The sequence below is a fragment of the Mus caroli genome, unplaced genomic scaffold, assembly GCF_978045245.1.
Source record: "Mus caroli unplaced genomic scaffold, Mus_caroli_1 scaffold_8, whole genome shotgun sequence".
NCBI classification, from domain to species: domain Eukaryota; kingdom Metazoa; phylum Chordata; class Mammalia; order Rodentia; family Muridae; genus Mus; species Mus caroli.
In genome coordinates, this window is record NW_028227263.1 from 6,095,140 (window position 1) to 6,120,424 (window position 25,285).

Consider the following 25,285-nt stretch of genomic DNA (forward strand, 5'->3'; position numbering starts at 1 on the left):
CATGAACATACAAGAAGCCTACAGAACTCCAAATAGACTGGACCAGAAAAGAAATACCTCCCGACACATAATAATCAGAACAACAAATGCTCTAAATAAAGATACAATACTAAAAGCAGTAAGAGAAAAAGGCCAAGTAACATATAAAGGCAAGCCTATCAGAATTACACCAGATTTTTCACCAGAGACTATGAAAGCCAGAAGATCCTGGACGGATGTTATACAGACACTAAAAGAACACAAATTCCAGCCCAGGCTACTATACCCAGCCCAACTCTCAATTAACATAGATGGAGAAACCAAAGTATTCCACGACAAAATCAAATTCACACATTATCTCTCCACGAATCCAGCCCTTCAAAGGATAATAACAGAAAAAAACCAATACAAGGACAGGAACCACGCCCTAGAAACAACAAGAAGGTAATCCCTCAACAAACCTAAAAGAAGACAGCCACAAGAACAAAATGCCAACTTTAACAACAAAAATAACAGGAAACAACAATTACTTTTCCTTAATATCTCTTAATATCAATGGACTCAACTCCCCGATAAAAAGACATAGACTAACAAACTGGCTACACAAACAAGACCCAACATTTTGCTGCTTACAGGAAACTCATCTCAGAGAAAAGGATAGACACTACCTCAGAATGAAAGGCTGGAAAACAATTTTCCAAGTAAATGGCATGAAGAAACAAGCTGGAGTAGCCATTCTAATATCTGATAAGATTGACTTCCAACCCAAAGTCATTAAAAAAGACAGGGAGGGACACTTCATACTCATCAAAGGTAAAATCCTCCAAGAGGAACTATCAATCCTGAATATCTATGCTCCAAATACAAAGGCAGCCACATTCATTAAAGAAACTTTAGTAAATCTCAAAGCACACATTGCACCTCATACAATAATAGTGGGAGACTTCAACACACCACTTTCACCAATGGACAGATCATGGAAACAGAAACTAAACAGGGACACAGAGAAACTAAGAGAAATTATGAATCAAATGGATCTGGCAGATATCTACAGAACATTCTATCCTAAAACAAAAGGATATACCTTCTTCTCAGCACCTCATGGTACCTTCTCCAAAATTGACCACATAATTGGTCACAAAACAGGCCTCAACAGATACAAAAACATTGAAATTGTCCCATGCATCCTATCAGATCACCATGGACTAAGGCTGATCTTCAATAACAAAATAAATAATAGAAAGCCAACCTTCACGTGGAAACTGAACAACACTCTTCTCAATGATACCTTGGTCAAGGAAGGAATAAAGAAAGAAATTAAGGACTTTTTAGAGTTCAATGAAAATGAAGCCACAACATACCCAAACTTATGGGATGCAATGAAAGCATTTCTAAGAGGAAAACTCATAGCTCTGAGTGCCTCCAAAAGGAAACTAGAGAGAGCACACATTAGCAGCTTGACAACACACCTAAAAGCACTAGAACAAAAGGAAGCAAATTCACCCAAGAGGAGTAGATGGCAGGAAATAATCAAACTCAGGGGTGAAATCAACCAAGTGGAAACAAGAAAAACTATTCAAAGAATCAACCAATCAAGGAGCTGGTTCTTTGAGAAAATCAACAAGATAGATAAACCCTTAGCCAGACTCACTAGAGGGCACAGGGAAAGCATCCTAATTAACAAAATCAGAAATGAAAAAGGAGACATAACAACAGATCCTGAAGACATCCAAAACACCATCAGATCCTTCTACCAAAGGCTATACTCAACAAAACTGGAGAACCTGGATGAAATGGAGAAGTTCCTAGACAGATACCAGGTACCAAAGTTGAATCAAGATCAGGTCAATGATCTAAACAGCCCTATATCCCCCAAAGAAATAGAAGCAGTCATTAATAGTCTCCCAACTAAAAAAAGCCCAGGACCAGATGGGTTTACTGCAGAGTTCTATCAGACCTTCAAAGAAGATCTAATCCCAGTTCTTCACAAACTATTCCACAAAATAGAAACAGAAGGTACTCTACCCAACTCATTCTATGAAGCCACAATTACTCTGATACCTAAACCACAAAAAGACCCAACAAAGATAGAAAACTTCAGACCAATATCCCTTATGAATATTGATGCAAAAATCCTCAATAAAGTTCTTGCTAACCGAATCCAAGAACACATCAAAACAATCATCCATCCTGACCAAGTAGGTTTCATCCCAGGGATGCAGGGATGGTTCAATATACGGAAATCCATCAACGTAATCCAGTATATAAACAAACTCAAAGACAAAAACCACATGGTCATCTCGTTAGATGCGGAAAAAGCATTTGACAAGATCCAACACCCATTCATGATAAAAGTCTTGGAAAGATCAGGAATTCAAGGCCCATACCTAAACATGATAAAAGCAATCTACAGCAAACCAGTAGCCAACATCAAAGTAAATGGTGAGAAGCTTGAAGCAATCCCTCTAAAATCAGGGACTAGACAAGGCTGTCCACTTTCTCCATACCTATTCAACATAGTACTTGAAGTCCTAGCCAGAGCAATTCGACAACAAAAGGAGATCAAAGGGATACAAATTGGAAAAGATGAAGTCAAAATATCACTTTTTGCAGATAATATGATAGTATATATAAGTGACCCTAAAAATTCCACCAGAGAACTCCTAAGCCTGATAAACAGCTTCGGTGAAGTAGCTGGATATAAAATTAACTCAAACAAATCAATGGCCTTTCTCTACACAAAGAATAAACAGGCTGAGAAAGAAATTAGGGAAACAACACCCTTCTCAATAGTCACAAATAATATAAAATATCTTGGCGTGACTCTAACTAAGGAAGTGAAAGATCTGTATAATAAAAACTTCAAGTCTCTGAAGAAAGAAATTATAGAAGATCTCAGAAGATGGAAAGATCTCCCATGCTCATGGATTGGCAGGATCAACATTGTAAAAATGGCTATCTTGCCAAAAGCAATCTACAGATTCAATGCAATCCCCATCAAAATTCCAAATCAATTCTTCAACGAATTAGAAAGTGCAATCTGCAAATTCATCTGGAATAACAAAAAACCTAGGATAGCAAAAACTCTTCTCAAGGATAAAAGAACCTCTGGTGGAATCACCATGCCGGACCTAAAGCTCTACTACAGAGCAATTGTGATAAAAACTGCATGGTACTGGTATAGTGACAGACAAATAGACCAATGGAATAGAATTGAAGACCCAGAAATGAACCCACACACCTATGGTCACTTGATCTTCGACAAGGGAGCTAAAAACATCCAGTAGAAGAAAGACAGCATTTTCAACAAATGGTGCTGGCACAACTGGTTGTTAACATGTAGAAGAATGCGAATCGATCCATTCCTATCTCCTTGTACTAAGGTCAAGTCTAAGTGGATCAAGGAACTTCACATAAAACCAGAGACACTGAAACTTATAGAGGAGAAAGTGGGGAAAAGCCTTGAAGATATGGGCACAGGGGAAAAATTCCTGAATAGAACAGTAATGGCTTGTGCTGTAAGATCGAGAATTGACAAGTGGGACCTCATGAAACTACAAAGCTTCTGCAAGGCTAAAGACACCATCAATAAGACAAAAAAACCACCAACAGATTGGGAAAGGATCTTCACCTATCCTAAATCAGATAAGGGACTAATATCCAATATATATAAAGAACTCAAGAAGGTGGACTCCAGAAAGTCAAATAACCCCATTAAAAATGGGGCTCAGAACTGAACAAAGAATTCTCACCTGAGGAATACCGAATGGCAGAGAAACACCTGAAAAAATGTTCAACATCCTTGATCATCAGGGAAATGCAAATCAAAACAACCCTGAGATTCCACCTCACACCAGTCAGAATGGCTAAGATCAAAAATTCAGGTGACAGCAGATGCTGGCGAGGATGTGGAGAAAGAGGAACACTCCTCCATTGTTGGTGGGATTGCAAGCTTGTACAACCACTCTGGAAATCAGTCTGGCGGTTCCTCAGAAAATTGGACATAGTACTACCGGAGGATCCAGCAATACCTCTCCTGGGCATATATCCAGAAGATGTCCCAACCGGTAAAAAGGACACATGCTCCACTATGTTCATAGCAGCCATATTTATAATAGCCAGAAGCTGGAAAGAACCCAGATGTCCCTCAACAGAGGAATGGATACAGAAATTATGGTACATTTACACAATGGAGTACTACTCAGCTATTAAAAAGAATGAATTTATGAAATTCCTAGCCAAATGGATGGACCTGGAGGGCATCATCTTGAGTGAAATAACACAATCACAAAAGAACTCACACAATATGTATTCACTGATAAGTGGATATTAGCCCAAAACTTAGGATACCCAAGATATAAGATACAATTTGCTAAATGCATGAAACTCAAGAAGAATGAAGACCAAAGTGTGGACACTGTGCACCTTCTTAGAATTGGGAACAAAACACCCAGGGAAGGAGTTACAGAGACAAAGTTCGTAGCTGTGATGAAAGGATGGACCATTTAGAGACTGCTGTATCCAGGGATCCATCCCATAATCAGCTTCTAAACGCTGACACCATTGCATACACTAGCAAGATTTTGCTGAAAGGACCCAAATATAGCTGTCTCTTGTGAGACGATGCCGGGGCCTAGCAAACACAGGAGTGGATGTTCACAGTCAGCTATTGGATGTATCACAGGGCTCCCAATGGAGAAGCTAGAGAAAGTACCCAAGGAGCTAAAGGGATCTGCAACCCTATTGTTGGAACAACATGATGTACTAACCAGAACCCCGGAGCTCTTGTCTCTAGCTGCATATGTATCGAAAGATGGCCTAGTCGGCCATCAATGGAAAGAGAGGCCCATTGGACTTGCAAACTTTATATGCCCCAATATAGGGGAATGCCAGGGCCAAAAGAATGGGAATGGGTGGGTAGGGAAGTGGGGGGCGCTATGGGGGACTTTTGGGATAGCATTGGAAATGTAATTGAGGAAAATATGTAATAAAAATATTAAAAATCAAAAAAAAAAAAAAACTACGATCATTTCTTGCCTTCCAAAACCTAGCACAAAGGCTACCATTGGCATACTGCAACCAAACAGCAGTCAGTGTTCTTGGCTGGCCAGGAGGATGTGGAAACCAGCAATGCAAACAGGACTAGACACTCAGTGAGACCTCAGAGGAAGCCTGAGAAAATGGTGGCGAGCTTGTCCTGGGGGATAGGTATGCTGTGTCTGCATATGGGACGCTACGGCCACAGCAGGCCCTGCCTCAGTTGCCCACACTTATCCCCCCTTCTCTATCATGACCTCTCCCTCTGCTGCAGTAGCTGCATCCCACCCTGATGCCTCCAAGTCACACACAGCGGGGAATCCCTGGAACAGTACATTGGCTAGCCCATGCTGCTTTGCTGAAAACCTTCCCCAGAGATTCTCTCCAATCACAATCACTTGATGGAGAGTTTTCCCCACCAATATATCCAAACACACAAACCCCCGGCATAAGGACACATAGCAGCTTCCCTCACAGAGGGGCTCAGGTTTCCCAATGGCATAGTTGGTGGCAGCTGATCAACAGCTCTCCTGCTTCTGAGGCAGGGCAGTGGTCCTGGTTTCTGATTTGAAAGTGAAATGAGGACCACTTACAGCACAAGATTCACTGACCAGACACCAGTAGAACAAAAGCGTGAGTTCTGTCTAACAGCAGAGGACATCCAGTAGTTATTGCAGAATTCACTGGCCATCCCAGCCTTAGCCATGTTACCCGCTGTGACGAAGTCCAAGGTAGAACAGGAGACAGGTTCATGTTTAAAATAAAATAAATTTGATGGGGTGGGGAGATGGTTCACTGGGTGAAGGTGCTTGCTCAATAATCATGAAGACTTGATGATTTTTAATCATCATGAGTTTGAATCGCCAGCATCTACTTAAAAAGCCACTGTGGCTGTGTGTGCACCTAGGTTGAGATGAGGAGAGTAAAGACAGGCAGACCTGAAAGCTTGCTTCCTGGCCAACCAGTCAAGCCGAAACTGCCAAATTCCAGTTCAGTGATGACTTTGTCTCAAGGTAGAGACTCCCAGAGGAAGACAGGCCACACCTTGTTCTGCCTTTCACATGTGTGCTCATATTCATTCAGGTACCACACAAACACATGAAGCAGAGGAGGAGGAGGAATGGAAAGAAGAGAGAAGGGGAGGAAGAGGAGGAAGAGGAGGAAAGGGGAAAGAGGAAGGAGGAGAAAAGTGAGGAGGGAGGGGAGAGCTGGTTACCAGGCAGCAGTCAGTCAGACCTTCTCAGTCACAATGACTCAGGTATCCAGTGTACCAGGAAGCCCGATGTGTCCTGCTGTGGCTTGGTTATTGCTACGCTGTTACAGGGGAGTTACTGTCAGCATGAGTACCAACAGGGGTGCAGCCTTGGGGGAAAGAGGTACCTAGAGCCGAACCCAAGTTGCAAGGGGTACTGGAGGCCAGGAACCCTGGAGCCCAGCAGTTACTGAAGCCCTGTCCATTAGGAAGGCTCATCGCGACGTGAAACACATGTGGCTTGCTGTTCACTGATCGGCAGTGAAAGCATGAAGGCATCCAGACCCTGGGTTGGCAGAATGAAGCCTCTGGGAGGGAGCCAGGTGCCTGTGAGGAAGGCAAGTGCTGTGCTGCCAGGGCTTCTGAGGGACGGAGAACTCCACCCAAGGGCCCAGGCTGGGAAGAAGTCTTCTCTCCTGGAACTTTGGACTTTGATCCTATGATCTGTGACCTGCCAGCCCTATGCTTGGCCATCAAGGTGGGCTCCCTCCTAAGGCCTGTTGCTGCTCCTTCTGTCCCACCCACTCATGTTCTTTCCAGTGCTGTGTGGGACAATCCGCAAGGAACAGTCTCTGGTCTAACTTTCCTACAAGGCTGACTGGTCTGTCATTAAATATTCTACGAGCTTCCTACCTAGCCTACCTCACATCACACAATACAGTTCAGCATGGGGCTTTTTTGAGATACCCCGTTTTCTGTAGATTTTAAAATAAACATCTACTTCTATATACCTTTGATTCATATGACTACCAAAGAGCTACTGGTAGTTGACAGTTCAACCTGTTTCCAACATCTCCATTTCATTTCTGGAGTCCTTCCTTACTGTGGCCAGTTTGCTCTCCTCTTGGGGGATGGGGGAGAGAGATGGCCAGACACTTGAGACAGACAGCTTGGGGCCAGGTAGAGCTGTGAGATTCCCATGGCTTGGGCATAGTGGACTCTCTGAAGATAGATCTGGGCCTCTCCTCCCAAGCAGTTGGTCAGAGGCTCTCAATGGAGACAGAGTGGGCAGGTAAGTGGGCGGCCAGGTGCCATGGCAGGGTCAGCTCCATTTCTCAGGGCGTGTTCTACAGACTGGATAATGGTCAGACCTCTTATGTTCACAGGCTGGGTGAGCACAGTGAGAACTGGAGAATCCCAAAGAACATGGGGGAGGGAAATGCGATGGCAGGGGCTGAGCTGGGGGTCACCAGCAGCTCTGGCGCCCACAATGCTATACCCATGGCACTGTACCATATATAAATACTCCACCTTGCTTCTTCTCATAAAAGACAAAGCAAAGCAGAGCAGAGCAAAGCTCTAGGCTGTGCTAGCTGCAAGAATGAACACTACCACATTTGGACAGAAACACTTTATATGTCTAAACATCTATAATTTTATCTTGTAATCCAGAAGATCTATTGTGAAAAAGCACAGAACAGAGCTGGTGAAATGATCTTGTGTTCATCAGCACTGATTTCTTGAGCCAAATACCTGTGCACTACATCTTCACTCTCAAGGGTTCTGTCTCTTCTACTATGGTGTACTCGAACCACTTCAAGCTCTTAGCTGAAAAGGGGCACTTTGGCTTTCCCTGTAGTCAGAAAGCACTCAGCAGGCAGGCATTCAAAGCTCCACAGAGGTTATGCTGAGGCCCCTTGGGAGGCCAATGACATCTATAGGCCAGAGAGTATGGAACAGGCCAAAGTGTAAGAACATCACAGGAGAAGTGACTTTACAGGACACTCAGGCTATGTGTCTATGTGGACAAGTGGATCCACAGGCTCATGTGTGGGACAGTAGGAGCCAGGGCCTTTTTATGTCTCATCAGCTAGCATGAGCATCAAACACAATAGACCATGCTAGGGTTTGATGTAATGAAAGCAAAGGTCTAGGAAGCAGCATGAAGGCATGGTCTTAGAAACAGCCAATCAGGCTGGGTTTCACTATGCCTTTAATCCCAGAACTCAGGAGGCACAAGCAGGTGGATCTCTGTGAGTTCTAGGACAGCCAGGGTCATACAAAGAAACCCTATCTCAAAAACACAAAACAAAACAAAACAAAGCAAAAAACAAAATAAAACAAACAAAAGGGAAGAGAAAAGGAAAGAAAAGAAACCATCAACTATAGAAGTGCACACCTTCTTGGCTAATCAAAAGGCAGAATCCACGTGAAGGTAAATTAGTTTAAAAGCCTATTTCAGATTTAGGCTGAGTGCACTAACTTTAGATTCGTGTGTGTGTAGTGAGAGAAGGCTGCATCTGGGGCCATTCCTCACAGGCAAGGTGCTGATGGGTCCTGGCTGGGTCCATGCCGGGGCTGTGATGACCCAGGAAGGCAATTTCACTGGCATGTCTTGATTCCTGTAAGACTATCATTAAAAACCTAAGTTTTATCATGCTTTCCTGCCCTGCTCTTTTTGATATAATAGCCCAAGCCAATTAATAACAACACCCATCTCTGAAGGTCGCACAGAAGCAGCAAGATAAAGGGGCTGTCAGGGCTGAGGCAATCGCCTGAGTGCCAGGCCGGCGGCCCTCACAGCACTCACTTTTAATTTCTACATAGTGCCATTTGGACTAGAAAAAAAAGAGTTGTTTTAAAATTAATTACCTTGTCAGTAGCTATTATGATTAAAAAGTAGGTCCACATCAATATCATGTGCCTTATTCAGAAAGAGAATTACAAGAAGAGCCATAAAAATCAATTTTTTAGGCCTGGAAATGGTGTCCTTGTTTGACAGGTGATTCCAGGATATGACAGCCCCACCGGGGGAAGGGTGTCTTTTATCTATCTGGCCAGGGGCCCTGTTCCCCATCTGAGGACATCACCTCCCATAATGCAGTGGGCTTCGGACTTCTGGGGGAAAGTCGCAGTGAAAGCCACCCTTTCAGCTGTAGTCACTTCTATGGCATCTGCATCCAGGTGCCTTGGACCTTCTGAGGGCCTCTATGGTCACTGAAGCCACAGAGAGTAACTGTAGCATCCTACAGTGTAATGATGAAACCTGCATGCAGCTGGTTTGCTTTCTCATCCAAGGAGCTGCAAAGGTGTGGAAGGTGGGTTTGGCACACACTGGTAAACTGGCTTCCTTCCCTTTTTAGTCTTCAACCAGTTGCTGGGACGATAAGTCTTTAGGCATTATACTTTTACTTAACTATGGAGTCTATATAAACTTAGAGAACCCAAAGTTGGTTCTGTCCTCAACTATGGGACAGATCATGTTTGCTGATCAAATAATCTTAAATGGCCAAAATTACTGATGATATAAAATGGCTAAATTACCCAAAATATTTGAGGGTGGCTTAATTTCCTAAGTTTTTCCTCTCCATAAATCATCTAGTAACCAGCTTCTCACAGGTGTGCTTCAGCCACTGAACAAAAATAAATTCATCCAAGAAAATAAATGGCATGACCAGCCTGAAACGCCAAAGTTTCACCCAACCCCTAGGGGACAGGAGTTATCCCCATGAGGCCTGAAACCCTGGGGACCCTCAATTCAGAGGGTCTGACTGAGATATGAGAGAGAACACTTCAGAGGCAAAGAGGCAAAACCCCGGTGGTAGTAGTCCTCAGAACACCTGGCATGGCTTGGGGTAGCTCACTGGACCTCAGGTCTGGTTCTAGCGACCACAGCACTCCTCACTGACTGGGTCCCCAAGCACAGCAACCTCACAACATGGACACCTTTCTATCTTGCCACCCCATCCCGTTCCTCCAGCAGCTGCCATCATGCCCAGGGTACTCTGAGACTCCTGCCCCATAAACCCTACAGGCCTGCTTCATGCGGCACAACACTGACAATCTGGGCCACATGGTTCTGGTGAATGAGCTACCATCTCAACCCTGGCCTGTGAAAACTGATCCCCTCCTGAATGGCAGCCCCTGTCTTAGCAGGCTTTTGGTCCTAGCTTGGTCCATGAATTCCTTCTAGGGAATGACCCAGGGCCACTGCATTGGAGAAGGGGCCTTTAAGAAGGTCATGGAGATTAAGAAGGCCAGAGGGGACCTGACATGACAGGAAGAAGCCCCAGAGATGTTGGCTCTCTACCATGCAAGGACACAGTGTCCACAAGCAATCTTTACGGCCTGGCCTGCTGCCCTCAACTTGAACTTCAGCCTCCAGAATCACAGGGAATGAGTCTCAGTTGAGTCCCTTGTCTGAAGCCTTTTGTTGTAGCATCCAGAGCTCCCTGGAACAGTATCCATCTTTGGGCACTAGCTGTGGACAGAAGGACAGAAGGACAGGCAGGGAAGACATGGAACATAACCTAGACTCTGTAAGCTACTGGCCAAGGCTCCTTGTAACTTGGACATCACCTACTTTCCCGGCGTTCTAGTAAAGACTGAAGTCATTGGTGGACTTTTGAGAGATTGGGTTCTTTCCTTTGGATAGGGCTTGGTTCCCCCCCACCCCCACCCCCATTGGCAATGTGCTGGATATTCACTGTGTGCTAGGGGTATCCTAGGCCATACCCACATTAGTTTTTCCCAACCCTGCCAAAGCCAGGCTCCCTGATGATGCACGTCCCACTTTGAAATAGTATCTCAGCTGCCGGGAGAACTCTGTGCCCACTGTGTACCCGTAGCATGAGGATTACAACCCTCACATTTGCACCTCGGGCTGGAGGGCTGGCCTCTCTTTCTGGCTCTCACCATTCCTATTTGCTTCCTAAGCATACGATCTAGATGCTGGTGTGCTCCTCTGACCTATCCACCCCTGCAACACCAAGACACCTCCACTAGCTACACAGAAGCCACAGGGCTACACGGAAGAACCTTAGCCTCCTGTCGATGCTTAATTTCTTAGGCATCATCTGGCAGTGAAAACCACAGCTGAGATCTCCAGAAACTGAGGCCCCGCAAGTGTCAGACGCCCATAAGCACTCAAAGCAATGCTCAGCTTCACCAGCTGCAGGGAAAAACTGGGCTGCCTCACCAAGACTGGCCAGAAGTGGGTAAGTGGGGAAGGCATCTTTTAATAAGATACTGAGACCCTCTAAAAGGAGGTTCAACAAGTGTACAATGAGGCTCCACCAAGAAGCGGTTGATGGGACACCACCAGAGCAGACACAATGCTGAAGATGGAAGTTGAGGATCAGGAAGCCATCTCACAGCATTCTTCAAGCATGGCTACTGGCACTCGCATGCACAGAACACAAACCAAAACTACCACGTGTGACAACCTAAGCCTGAGGCATGGAAAATAAAAAGATGTGCGTTCTCGTCAGACAGAAGCAGTGAAGCATACAATGGAATGCAGACACTGCATCCAGGTGGCACTGTGCAGCCACAGAGGCTCAGGACACAGACACGGGGCACCAATGGTCCCTTACTGGTTTTATATTTCAGAAGAGGGAAGAGGAGGGCAAAGTGCACATGCCAATCACTGAGCAGAGCTGAGTGCTTTTCCGTCATAGCTCTACATGCTTTTGCGTGCCTGAGTCCATTTTTGTAAAATGAAGGACACACTGCAAATCTCATCCATCACCTGAGACGCTAGCCTCACAGACTCAACTGCAACTGGCCTTGACACGTTCCAGCCTCCATGCTCCCGATGGAACCCACGGCAATGCTGGCACAGGCCTTGGGGTTTCGGACTGATGATTCACACAGCAAGCCTTACTCACTATGGGAACTCTGCTGTGGAGGGTGAGCGCCAGACAGTGGGTTCCCTGAGGCCTCCACAGGCACCGTCCACAGAGACACCTGCACTCCTTCTCCAGGGCAGTGGGCAGCAAATGGGGTGCAAGAAACAGCTCTGTGCTGGCCACAGCAGAGCTCTCTGGAGTGACCTAGATCCTTAGCAGGGAGCTCGCCTTTGCCTAGAGACGCAGGGCTTTTCTTCTGCTCACTGAACAGCAAGGCGAGTTCTGGGAACGGCCTAAAGAGAAACATTTAGATTGGAGGGGTCTTTGAGCAGCCTGACAGCTGACGGATGACCATCCATAAAGCGACAAAGAGGGGCTGTGTGGCAGCCGGCGTCACATAGCCTCTCCCTGGGAAACTAATTGCTCCGGATTGTCCAGAGGAGCATTATTTTTCTGGCAATCATTTCCTTTGAATGCCCAAAATGAGCATGAAACAACTCTTTTCACTGGACATAAAAGTTAAATGTCCCAATGTTGATCAAATTAACTTCAGCACTGTGACAATGGACTGTGTTTGTGAGAAAATAATGGGGGGACAGAGGGGTGCTTTATGCCAGGGCTTCACAGTTGTAATGTAAAAATGTCTCTGTTGAACTAGCTAGGCCACATTTCAAAGAAGACACTGAAGGCTCCTGTCACTTGGCAGAAAAAAAAAATCTCATCTGATGGGCCGAGCACTCGGTGAGGTTTCGGGGCATGCTCACAGTTGCTGGCCTCAGGGTCCTGGTTTAGTCACCCCAGATGCCCCCAAAGGGCTAACTTGTGTCAAGAAGAGAGAGCACACCAGTGAGCGCGCAGGCGCTGCCTGGAGCCATGGGAGGGTGGCGGCCTCGCAGCATCCCCAGGCCCTAGCACAGAAGCCTCCAACTTCCTGGTCCTCTGGACCTGCCGGAATTTCTCAGAGCCTGGCACACTCTTTACAGGCTATGGGTTTTCTTTTAAAATCTTTCATTAATAGTGTATGGTAGTACATGTCTTTAATCCAAGCACTTAGATGGCAGAAGCAGGCAGATCTTTGAACTCAGATGTTCAAAACCAGCCTGGTCTACAAAGCAGGTTCAGACTGCTAGGGCTAACACTGTAAGATGCTATCTCAGAACAAAATAACCCCTCCACACACATACATACATGTGTGTGCACACACGACTTTAGGCTAAAGAGTAGGCTCAGTGGTTAAGGATACGTGTTGCTTTTACAGAGGATCTGGGTTTGATTTCCAGAATCCATATGGTGGCTCACAGTCCCAGGAAAGCCAATGTTCTCTTTGGCCTCCATGAGTACTAGGCACATATACATTTGGGCAAAGCGTTCATACACATAAATAATAAAATAAATCTCAAAAAGTTTAAAAGTCTTTTATAACTAGATATTTAAAGCTAAAACCTCATAAAGTACACAAACACAGAAACATTACCATCTGACACAATTAGTGTTGGCTAGCCAGGCAAAGCATGGTGGCTCATAAGAGTTCAGGCAGCAGAAGCAGAATTGCTGTGAGCACCAGGCCAGCCTAGGTTACAGAGTAAGTTCCTTTCTAAAGCAACAGAAGGAAGGAAGGAAGGAAGGAAGGAAGGAAGGAAGGAAGGAAGGAAGGAAGGAAGGAAGGAAGGAAAGAAAGAAAGAAAGAAAGAAAGAAAGAAAGAAAGAAAGAAAGAAAGAAAGAAAGAAAGAAAGAAAGAAAGAAAGAAAGATAGATTAACAATACAAAGCAAACCTGCAAAGAAAAAGAGCCGGGCGTGGTGGCGCACGCCTTTAATCCCAGCACTCGGGAGGCAGAGGCAGGTGGATTTCTGAGTTCGAGGCCAGCCTGGTCTACAGAGTGAGTTCCAGGACAGCCAAGGCTACACAGAGAAACCCTGCCTCGAAAAACCAAAAACAAACAAACAAACAAGAAAAAGAAAGAATGTGAAGCCAGGCAGTCCTGCAGTGAGGTCTCAGCAGGTGTGTCAGGTGTCTTTGCATGTGTGGCTCTAGTACAACCAGGCAGGCATACCTTACAGCTGAGGCTCTGGAGAGCTGTCAGAGTTGATCCTTGGACTTGTTTCTTTATAACTTCTATTAAAATAATCTTAGATTTGGAGAAAAGTTATGACATACTGGTACCTCTTGGTTTTAATACCATCTTTCTTTCTCTTCTGTGGACAGGGATGCAAGACTGTTCATCCCTGGGTCTAATGCCCCCACTTCTCATCTCAGACTAAGACAGGGACCTACAGGCTGGACAGGGAGATTAAACCGAGAAGCCAGCCTCTCTATCCCAGCCTCCTCACTGTCTCCTGCAGCTCAGTGGGGCTTGCAGACAATGCTCACACGGTTCCCAGTGCTGCTGTGAATACAGCGCTGTTGGTGGCGGTGTCCATTCAAAGGCCAGTACAGCATTGTCCTCCCCAATCAGCACAGTAGAATGCAGTCTGCTGGTGGCTGCCAAAAGGTTAGCCTCCCGATGAAAGGGCGGGCCATTATTCACCACTCCTGCAGAGTGCCCCTTTGTGCCCAGCAGCCCAGCCCTACACTGCGGAGGTCCGGATCTGCGGCTGGCTGAGCTTGCCACAGAAGCCATTCATTGGAATGCAAAGATGCACAAAAGTGGCCCCCAGACCCAGAGGCTGCTTTTTTGGAGGCTGGAGGCATGGTGGTGTAGGGCAATGACATATTCTAATGCCTTACCACACTGACAAGCTGACCATGGTCACCAGGACTGATGGACATTTGGTCTCTCTCTCGGCTCCCAGCTCCCTGGGAGGTCCCAGAAAAAGGGCCATGGAGCAAACAGCAGGAACCGCCACACAGACAAGGTCCTTGCTGCTGGCTGCTGATTCACTAGCCTAGGAAGGTGGCCCCATGGAGGAACACACCACAACTACAGGTGCACCTGTCAGGGGCACCTACCCAAGACTCTGGCAATCTCCTTGAAATTGAGACATGATCCTGAGGTAAGACATTAGAGTTGAGTGCTATCCTTGGGGTCTGGTCTTGATGGCAGCAGCAGCCATTTTTCTATTCCCGGAGCTAGTGAGCAACATTGCCATGGTGCCTCCACACAAACATAGATAGCTAAGCAGGGCCCATAGCAAAGGGTACTTGAAAGCAGGGCTGGTCAAGTGTCAGGGATCAGGAAGAATGATTTGAGGATACCAAAGGATGAGAGTGCCTGGGTTCATAGACCTTGTGGGGAAGACAGGCATGGACAGGAATTGGACATTTTGTTGGGGCAAAGCACCTGAACCCACTTCTAATCGCCTGAGCTGTACCCCACAGTAGAGGCTGAGTGAGGCTTCAGGCTTGGTATAGAACCTGCACAGGCATTAACCTCAGATGAAAGAGAGTGACTGTATACAGATTTACAGACAAGCCCCAGACTGAGGCAACAACAGGGGAAGCATCAGACCCATTTCCCATAGCTAAGGTGTTCTCCTTCAGGGACCAAGATGACACAGCCTCTCTTACACTAGAGGCTGGGAGAAGTCAACAAAGGAAGGGAACCAGCGGAAGGACCTTAGGCTGATCTCTGTGTGATGGCATGGCCTCCAGAGGCCACCAGCCTGGTGCTTGTTTGATCATGGCACAGGAGTGAGACTCTGTCTTCTGACTCCTTGTGTAGAGCACTGCTTCAGAGGCACATGGAGAAGGAGTTCATAGACCAACCTTACTAATTGCCATTGCAGGGAGACATGGTAGGGGAGTCAGTGGTTCCAGCCCCACCCTACAGTGGCACCATGGTCCAGAGGACCCAGCTTGGCCTCTTACTTTAGGGGCACACTGATCTATGGCACAGACAAGCATGTACAAATTTGTTCTGTACAAGCCCCACAACATATGTGTGCATTCACATGTACAAACATGTTCACACTCCCCCAAACACTGAAAACACACACACACACATACACATACACCCCTACCTCACAAGGCTCAAGGAGGAGATAGGCCTTATGCTCAAGGCTTGTGCAGACTTCCCTAGCAGCTGCTCTTTGGTATCTCATTGATGCTAGGGACCCTCAAGGCACCTCTCTAGGTCACTGGGGATGTTGGGGCAGAACTGGTACACTCCCTAGGATCTCTTTTCATGAGACTCTGCTAGTTAGGCCATCAAGAATTTGATGGTATAAGAACAATATTTTACATATCGAGAAGTGGCTCCATGAGTACCGTGGGTACTGCCTTTCCTTCTGGTGCAAAACATCTTCCAAGAAGCCTGTACAGGCTCAGGGAACACCCCGCTCCCTGCCACATTTTTCTTCCTGACTGAGTTAAGACTTGGCACATCCCAAACAGTGTCTCCTCTCTCAGTGACACAGCAATGAGATGACTGTCCCAAACGCAGTTGATGATTTGGGGATTGCAGAATCCTCTGCTCAGCATAACACATAGACTCATAGATGGCCACTTCTTCAAGAGAACAGATAGGACTTGCTCTAGGAAAGGGGGTGGGGGGTGGGAGAGCAAAGGGAGAGGCTAAGCATAGGCTGGAGGGAGGCTAAGATCTGAGTGGAGATCAGGATGGGCTGAGGAAAGGAGGCTAAAGCCAAGCCAGACGTAACTCCACATACTCTCTCTCCTCTGAGCTCAATGTGTTGCCCTGCTCTGGCTTGTTACCAGGCCTCTAGGGAACAGTGTGAGGATCAGGAGGAACCAAGACCATTTGCCCAGGTCTGTGGCAAGTGACTGTAGTTAACCAGAGTTGATCCTTCCCTGTCACATGGCAAGAGGATCAACTTGAAGACTACATGGAAGGATCAAAGTCTGGCTTCTGAGAATGCCTGTCTGTAAGTCAGATAAACACTGGTACCCAGGTCCAGATTCATCCTATCAGTCAGGGCTACTGTATTAGTCAGGGTTCTCTAGAGTCACAGAACTTATGGATAGTCTCTATATAGTAAAAGAATTTATTGATGACTTACAGTCGGCAGCCCAATTCCCAACAATGGTTCAGTCACAGCTGTGAATGGAAGTCCAAGGATCCAGCAGTTACTCAGTCTCACACGGCAAGCAGGCGAAGGAGCAAGAGCTAGACTCCCTTCTTCCAATGTCCTTATATTGTCTCCAGCAGAAGGTGTAGCCCAGATTAAAGGTGTGTTCCACCACACCTTTAATCCCAGATGAAAGGTGTAGCCCAGATTAAATCTCCTTAAACTAGGAGATTTAATCTTCTGGAATCCATAGCCACTATGTCTCAAGATCTCCATACCAAGATCCAGATAAGGATCTCCAAGCCTCCAGATAAGTGTCACTGGTGAGCCTTCCAATTCTGGATTGTAGTTCATTCCAAATATAGTTAAGTTGACAACCAAGAATAGCCACTACAGCTACCATCTTCTCTGGATGACAGTCTATTAGTCCTGACCCATCCAAGATCACGCAGGTCACCAGACACAGAGGAGCCTGTAGTCATGGCAGGCGGGAGACCCAGCAGAAGATGGGCAGTTTCCAGCCCTGATGGCTACTAAGGCTGCCATCCCTTCGCCAGGGATCATCCTTTGCCCAGGAAGTACATCCAGGCCAGCTGGATGGGAAAGAGACAAAGGCAGGAAGAAGGCCACACATGATGATCTGGGCAGCAGAGCTTCCTTGAGTTGACCCAAGCTCAACACTCCCAGACACTCTGGACAGGGACAGATCTGTGGGAAGGATGCTGCCTGTGGCCAGCAGAGCACCAGGGGTATCCATTTTTGAGTTCACAACTAAACACAGCCATGGCAATTCTGTGATGCTGTCTGTCAATCTGCAGCTCTGCACGCATAGCAACAGAACACAGAAGGGAAGAGAAGCACCTATCCTCTCCCCAAGCCAGGGGGCATGAGACCTTCAGGTATAGCTCCAGTAAATCATCACAAAGATAGGTACTCTAGCTAAGTGAGCAGGAACTGTTTTCCTTAAAAGAAAAAAGTTAGTACTACAGAACTTCCTGTAAGCTGTCGACCCAGTCGACCCAGGGGCTACTCATCCAGCGGTGCTGTTGGGATTTGACATCCTTTACAGGTTGACACTCTCAAGGCCACTGTCAAACACAAACCATGAAGAGCCTCAGAGCAGCCATAGTCATTCTTAGGAGGAGCTAGGGTACAACACCTACCTGTCCAGCACGTAGCCCAGAGCCTTGTGCCTGACCCCGGAGTACACTGAGGGGCTTGTCTCCCAGGCCACTAAGTTGGATGCATCATGAAAAAGATGAATGTTCACCAAGTCGAAGGCACTGTAAAGCAAAGAAAGGGGTCTGTTAACCAAGAGCTACAACTCCAGGTTACACTGAACAGAGCTATACCTCTCTCTATCCCACCCTCTTCCTCAGTTTAGGATCAAAGTCCTGAGCACCCATCCTTAGTCACTCCAGAGTGAACTACAGCATTGCCTCCCCAAAGCCAGAAGGCATGAAACCATCAGTTATAGCACCAATGAATCATCACAAAGATAGGTACTCTGGCTAAGTAAGCAGGAACTGTCTGTCTGTCTTTCCTTTCCTTTCCTTTCCTTTCCTTTCCTTTCCTTTCCTTTCCTTTCCTTTCCTTTTCTCTTTTCTTTCTCTTTCTCTCCTTCCTTCCTTCCTTCCTTCCTTCCTTCCTTCCTTCCTTCCTTCCTTTCTTTCTTTCTTTCTTTCTTTCTTTCTTTCTTTCTTTCTTTCTCTCTCTTTCTCTCTTTCTTTCTCTCTTTCTTTCTTTCTTTCTTTCTTTCTTTCTTTCTTTCTTTCTCTCTCTCTCTCTTTCTCTCTTTCTCTCTCTCTCTCTCTCTCTCTCTCTCTCTCTCTCTCTCTCTCTCTCTCTCTCTCTCTCTCTTTCTTTCTTTCTTTCTTTCTTTCTTTCTTTCTTTCGACAGGGTTTCTCTGTGTAGCTTTGGCTGTCCTGGAACTCACTCTGTAGACCAGGCTGGCCTCGAACTCAGAAATCCACCTGCCTCTGCCTCCCAAGTGCTGGGATTAAAGGTGTGTGCTACCACTGCCCAGCAAGAACTGTTTTTCTTAGAAGAGAAAGATAGTATTATAGAACTTCCTGTAAGCTGTTGACCCAGCTCAAGGAGGAGGATGCTTCTCTCTGAGTCTCTGTTCATAAGAGCCCACACTGCAGGAGATGAACTACTGCTGGGAACCGTGTAAGAGAGGAACATGAAACAGGTAGAAAAACAGTCTTTCTACTGCATCTGAACATGCAGCCTGAAGGGCCTCATGCAGATAGACTTGAAGAGACTAGAGTGGTCTGCATCAGCCTTTCCCATGCACTATGAAGACCCTAGCTATGCCCAACTAGCATGTACCATCTGCTTTACCAAGTGAAGGCTTCATACCATCCCAAAGGCACACACTGCCATGCCACATCTTCTACAGGGTGTTGGAACTGCACCTCACCATTCCTCCTCAGCATCAATGTGAAGGAGAGCCCAACAACCCAGCCACTAGCTCTGTGCCCTAAGTGACCCTTCCATGCTGCATTGGGAGAAGTTGGTTCCTGAGACCAAGGACAAAGAGCAACATGGATGGATGGCCACCTCCTGGAATGGGTTATGAGAGACTGTCGCTCTATCTTAGGAACCCTCTGTTCTTCTCTTCCATGTCCATTCTAGATATTGTCCTGAACAGCTCTAGGGATCTGGGCCAGTACCTTAGCTGAACTACAGAGACCAAAGCTTAGTCAGTTCTATTTCAGGAGCTGAAAAGTGAGCCATATGTTTCTGCAGTTTTCAGGTAGACAAGGCAGGTATCACTATGGAGAATGCTCATCCAAAGGAAGAATAGGCTGGGACCAGTGAATGGAGCTAGGATGCCTTTACCCAATAACATCAACTTGCCAGGCTGTCTTTGCAGAGCTTAACTTTGTAGCTTGGGACCTAATGGGAAGCCTTCCTACCAGTCCAGTTGTGCAGTGGGCTCTGGAACACACAGGTTCCACTTGAGGATGGACAAGAGGTCTCCTTGCTTTCCTTTGCGCTGAATGCCTGAATATCCAACTTATAATTAACACTGTGCCACATGGCATCATACATCAGCCAAAAGAAGAGTAATGGGGCATTCTGAGTAGCCATGTTCCTGTTCAAGGTGAGTCGAGTCTGGAGCATGTTTGCCACACTCAAAATTATGGAATGGAGAAAGTCAGTCAGATGCCACGTAACATACCAGTCAGCAATGCACCACCGCGTCCTGATGAAGCCTTTTCTTGACCATTTGCACTGAAAAGTAAAGGTTACAGTGTGAGCAACACAGAGAAATGGAAAGCCACACGGTTCATCTGTGCTCACTGAACAGCTAAGAAACATCCCTTACTTTGCTTGTTTGCTTGTTTTGGGGACAATGCCTTGCTACACAATCCAGGCTGGCCTTGAACTCATGATTCTCTTAACTCTAGATGCCACTCTCAGTAGTGGCATAGCATGCAGTGTTTATGCACATGTGGGACAGCTACTAGGCAGAGCAGGTGCTACATACTCAATGTCCACTAAATCCTGATGTTGACAGCCAACCTTGAATATGATGGGGCTAAGATGGATAAGATGGGGTTCTGAATGGAGATCCTGTCACCAGGGCCAGGCGTTCTTGCAAAGGGGCTTGGGAGTCTGAGCCTTTTTATCCTCTCCCTCCTTTCTGCCACATTGGAGCTTTATTTGGGCTTGTGGAGGACAGGCAGCCAGGCACTACCTTGAAAGAGGATACAGCCCTTACCAGATGCTCTGCTAGCTCCTGGATCCTGCACTAACTAGGTATTCAAAACTGGGAAAATAACTTCTTGTGATAGTCCAGGCTGGAACTGCTAACTGAAGGCTAGGTTAGAAAGGGCATGGTCACATCTACCCTGTATTCTCTACAAACAAACAAACAAACAAAACACTATTCAGAGTCAGGGAAGCCCCTGCTTGGTCCTGAAATGATGAAAAAGTAAGAAAAGCAGAGAAAGTGGTGGGAAGGGGAGAGAAAGAGAGAAGAAGCTGGGTCCTTGCTCTTGACTACAACAGCTTCAGATACACTGCACACACTGCTAAGCCTCACCAATTTCTGGTCCCAGTGTTGCTGCAGCACCACTAACCAAGACTGCTCATGCGCACACACAAGGGAGCTAGGCACATGAAACAGTCTGCTGACATTAGTCCTGCCCGTGGACTTTCCAGCACTCAGGGTATATGAATGAAAGACGTGACCTTTAATTTTAACTTATACAGCTCCACAGAAGAAAGCCACCTATTGGCCTCTCAGCATTGGGAGCAGGGGTCCTGTGGGCAAGGAGCAGTGCCCCGTGCATCCCCAGCTCATAAAGGGGAGGCAGGAGCAAGAGTCTTACCTCCCTAAGGAGAATGCCCCACAGGGTGGGGACCCCATACAGTGTCTGGTACTTTGTCCACACTTCTTTGCTTGCACTTTGTTCATTGTCAGACTTGCTGCTCTCATACAAGGCTTCTGGCTTCTGCTACTCTACCAGTACTGGAACTTCCCTGGGAGTCCTCTCAGATATCCTGTTGTTGCCCTGTGTCATGGGGATCCTGTCGTTTTTGGATCTGTAGGACTGGCCCCTTTGGGTGCTCCAGTAGTTCACTGATGGGGTAAATGTTGTGGCGAACCAATTCAAAGCCTGGATCTGAGTCTGAGAGGTATCTGAGTTGGTCAGCCCACCAGCTCTCCCACTCGCATGCTCTTGGCCAGCTAACCAGCAAGCCCAGTTTCCAGGGCCAGCTCTACCCTTCTGCCCAGGTGCAGAGCTGCTCTCCCAAGTGTTGCAGCCAGTGAGGGACAGGGACAGTTTTCTCACTCTCATGACCCACCCACCACAGATGGCAAGGGATGTGGGAAGGGGATGATGGCATCTCTACCTCACCCATACCACCACCCAGCAGACAAGAGGCAAGGCTGGCTCTCTCACATTAATGCCCTCAAGCCAGCTCACCCACAACCCCCATATCTAGAGCCATCTCTACTGTGCTGTAGCAGGTGAGGGGCAGGGCCAGCCCTCCTGCTGCTTAGATGGCAAAGGTTGTAGGGAGACCCATTTCTAATCCAGATCTTCTGAAGTGAGAAGCTCCAGCCTTAATCTGGACCACTCCCTCTGCTGCAGTCTAAATAACAGACATGGAAGAAGAAAGCTTGATCTCTTTGCCTGCTTGCTCTCACTCTCACTAGCAATTCCGTTCCTTCACTGCACTAGAGCTTACTTCTCTGTGGACTAAACAACTACTGAATTCGTAGGCCTTCTGCTGGGAGACAGCCATTGTTGGACTAAATGGACCACAGCCTGTAAACCATTCTAATAAATCCCCTTTATAGATAGATGATAGATAGATACATAGATAGAGATAGATAGATAGATAGATAGATAGATAGATAGAGATAGAGAGACAGACAGACAGATATTCATTCTGTAACTTCTATTCCTCTAGAGAACCCTGACTAATATAGTTAACATCACATCTAATATAGAATCTAATATAGATGTCCTTGTAGTACAAAGGTACTGGCCTACCTCTCCCAAGCTCAGACATCAGCCTGTGTGGTCCTGTACTCACTGCACCGACAGTACTGTGACAGTTCATGTATGGAGCACAGTGTGGTTCCCTCTACAGGCAAGCAAGGCTCTGTGAGACCAGGCCTACACTTGTCTTAAGGACCAGTATGCACAGACTCACATAATGCAGAGTTGTCTACAGCACTGAGTAGTGTGCTCCACAGGGAGGAGCAGCCATCCTGTGATCACCCTCCCGCTTCCTAAAAGTTCTTCCAGAGAGGCAGCAAGCCCATTCCACCTGCAGTCACTTTGCCTAGAATTACTCAGTGGGCAATAGCTTCACTGCCATTGCAAATGGAAGGCATTTGTGAATTTAGGGCCAGAAATTATTTTCTCCTCAGTTTTCAAATTTGTGTAAATTAGGGTACACAATACAGTGTGCATCCTGAATAAATAAATGCATACATTGTTTTTAAAAATTAAATTTCCATAATAGAGCATTGATTTCAACATCAATTACTAATTAAATACACAATAAAAACGAGCATTTTCTTTTATAACAAATGTTGGTAATAACTGCAATTAGGAGTCAAGCTAGATGTGAGACTTTCCCTGAGTTCCAGGTGAATCTCAAGAAATACAACAGTTAATATTTGTATAACCCAACAATTTAGTAAAATATTTACAGAAAACATATTGCTTCTGAGGCACACTCATCAATACAACTATGACCACTGAGACCTCATTTGCAACATTGCGGCAGAATGGCACGATGTAGCTGTCACCCAGGGCGACGTTCCCACAGCTGACACTCCTTTTTTTTTTTTTTTTCAATTTTTTATTAGATATTTTCTTTATTTACATTTCAAATGCTACCCTGAAAGTTCCCTATACCCTCCCCCTCACCCTGCTCCCCTACCCACCCACTCCCACTTCTTGGCCCTGGCGTTCCCCTGTACTGGGGCATATAAAGTTTGCAAGACCAAGGGGCCTCTCTTCCCAGTGATGGCTGACTAGGCCATCTTCTCCTACATATGCAGCTAGAGACACGAGCTCTGGGGGTACTGGTTAGTTCATATTGTTGTTCCACCTATAGGGTTGCAGACTCCTTCAGCTCCTTGGGTACTTTCTCTAGCTCCTCCATTGGTGGCCCTGTGTTCCATCCAACAGATGACTGTGAGCATCCACTTCTGTATTTGTCAGGCACTGGCATAGCCTCACACGAGACAGCTATTATCAGGGTCCTTTCTCAGCTGACACTCCCAGTGTATAACCTCACTGTATAACCCTTGGTCTAGACTGAGACACATCTCTGTCCTCCCAAAATCCAGCAAGCCCTACTTAACTACTTCAAAAGACAGTCCTCCTTCAGCATCCCATACACCCGTCAGAGATCTGAAAGGTCTGCACAGCAAACCAGAAGGAAAAGAGCCCCAAACTTCCTCAGACGGCCAGGGGCCTGGAGAAGGGAAGAGAGCTGGGATCCAGGTTCCTGCTCCTGGGCCAAGGTTCTGTCTTTCTGACAACTCATTCCCTTTTATGGTCAAACATAAACATGGGTAGTCGCTACATGGGGCTAGCCAACATTATGTGCCCCACCCCTATCAGCAGACCATTAGGTGCCTTTCTGAGATGGATACTCTTTAGTGGGGCCTCCCTGACTACCCTCTACGTATGGCACACACAAATACATGCAAAGGAACTAACACATGCACACCGAAACAGATATGCACATTTGTATTTGTTGTATAGGGCAAATATTACTTAGAGTTCTAAGTAGTAATTCTACTTACAGTTGTATTTGTTGTGGGGGAAATGAAGGCCCACACGACAGGCATAGGGGCAGGAGCGCAGCCCATAATAAAGGCCTTGGAAGGCCTAGAAGCACCTACCTACAAAGCTGTCACCTGGCCATTGCAGATGGGAGGCAGGGCTCAACTCTGATAGGTCACTTCTAGCATGCCATATTCCTTCCTAACCACCTTCTGAACCCTTCACTTATGAACTCTGAGCTGATAGGAATGGCCCGAATCTCATATCCCTGGGTGGTGGTACCCAGGCCCTCACAGGGCTTCTCTCTCTTAAGAGGAGCCATAGCCACAGAAAGGCAACCCACACAGGCCCTGGAAAGCAGCACAGCGCTCACCTCGTGCGGCCTCTGCTCAGTCCCCTGTTAATAGGGTTCCTTGAGCCAGCAGATGGATTGCGAATCCAGGCAGCTTCATCTACTGAGAGAGCATAAATCGCAACGGAGAAAAGAGAGGCTGTGGGAGGTTATCACCAAGCAGCCCCACTGAGGAAGGCCTGCTTGGAGCATTAGTGGAATTAATTCATCTTTCATGGGCACATGCAGCAGGGCCTGTGATCTATGGTAACAACCAATTTCTCACCACGGCCAAGAGGAAAAAAATGACTCGGTCCGATCGACTACACAAATCTGCTTTTTAAAAATGGCCTCACGTTATCTGGAGTGTTGCTCCCAGAGGCGTCATTTGAAATTCATACTGAGCCAGAAGCACCCATAAATCAGCAGAGAAAGTTTTGTTAGTTTTAGAAGCAGAGGGCCGTCATTATTTGGAATTGCATTATGCCTCCATCACAGTAATTACATTTAGATTATCCTTAAGTGATGGCAATAAAAGAAAGAGAGATCAGTCTTCAACTAATTCTCTCCCCTAAATGTGCTGGGTGCAATGACGGCCTGGCAGAAGGCATTAAGGGGCAAGCCTGGGTGGGGATACTGAGGCTGTGGACAGAGCTGTTGCTGGTGACTTCTGTACTGGAGCCCCAGGCCCTACCTTAATGGAACATAGCATGCTCTGAGAGGTTCTATGAATTAAGAAGCACCACAGAACTGACAGAGGACAGAGGAGTTTGTGGCTTTAAAGTGAGCTTTCGTTGCTGTTAATTACTGTGGTGCCATAGCACAGCTCATGACATAAGGTTGAGTTCATGGAGTGCCAAGACACCCCCAGTTG

At 46.5% G+C, this 25,285-nt stretch overlaps 1 protein-coding gene across 3 annotated transcripts in view; it reads right to left on the reverse strand.

The window, feature by feature from the left end:
* The window catches only part of Inpp5a (inositol polyphosphate-5-phosphatase A), a 193,567-nt gene that overhangs the window by 42,981 nt on the left and 125,301 nt on the right, over window positions 1-25,285 (reverse strand). For all 3 annotated transcript variants that reach the window (XM_021167525.3, XM_021167526.3, XM_029479152.1), the window contains 2 exons: window positions 19,997-20,049; window positions 17,969-18,088 (listed from right to left, as the gene is read on the reverse strand). In XM_021167525.3, coding sequence (XP_021023184.1) covers window positions 17,969-18,088; window positions 19,997-20,049 — 173 coding nt within the window. The remainder of the gene's footprint in view (window positions 1-17,968; window positions 18,089-19,996; window positions 20,050-25,285) is intronic.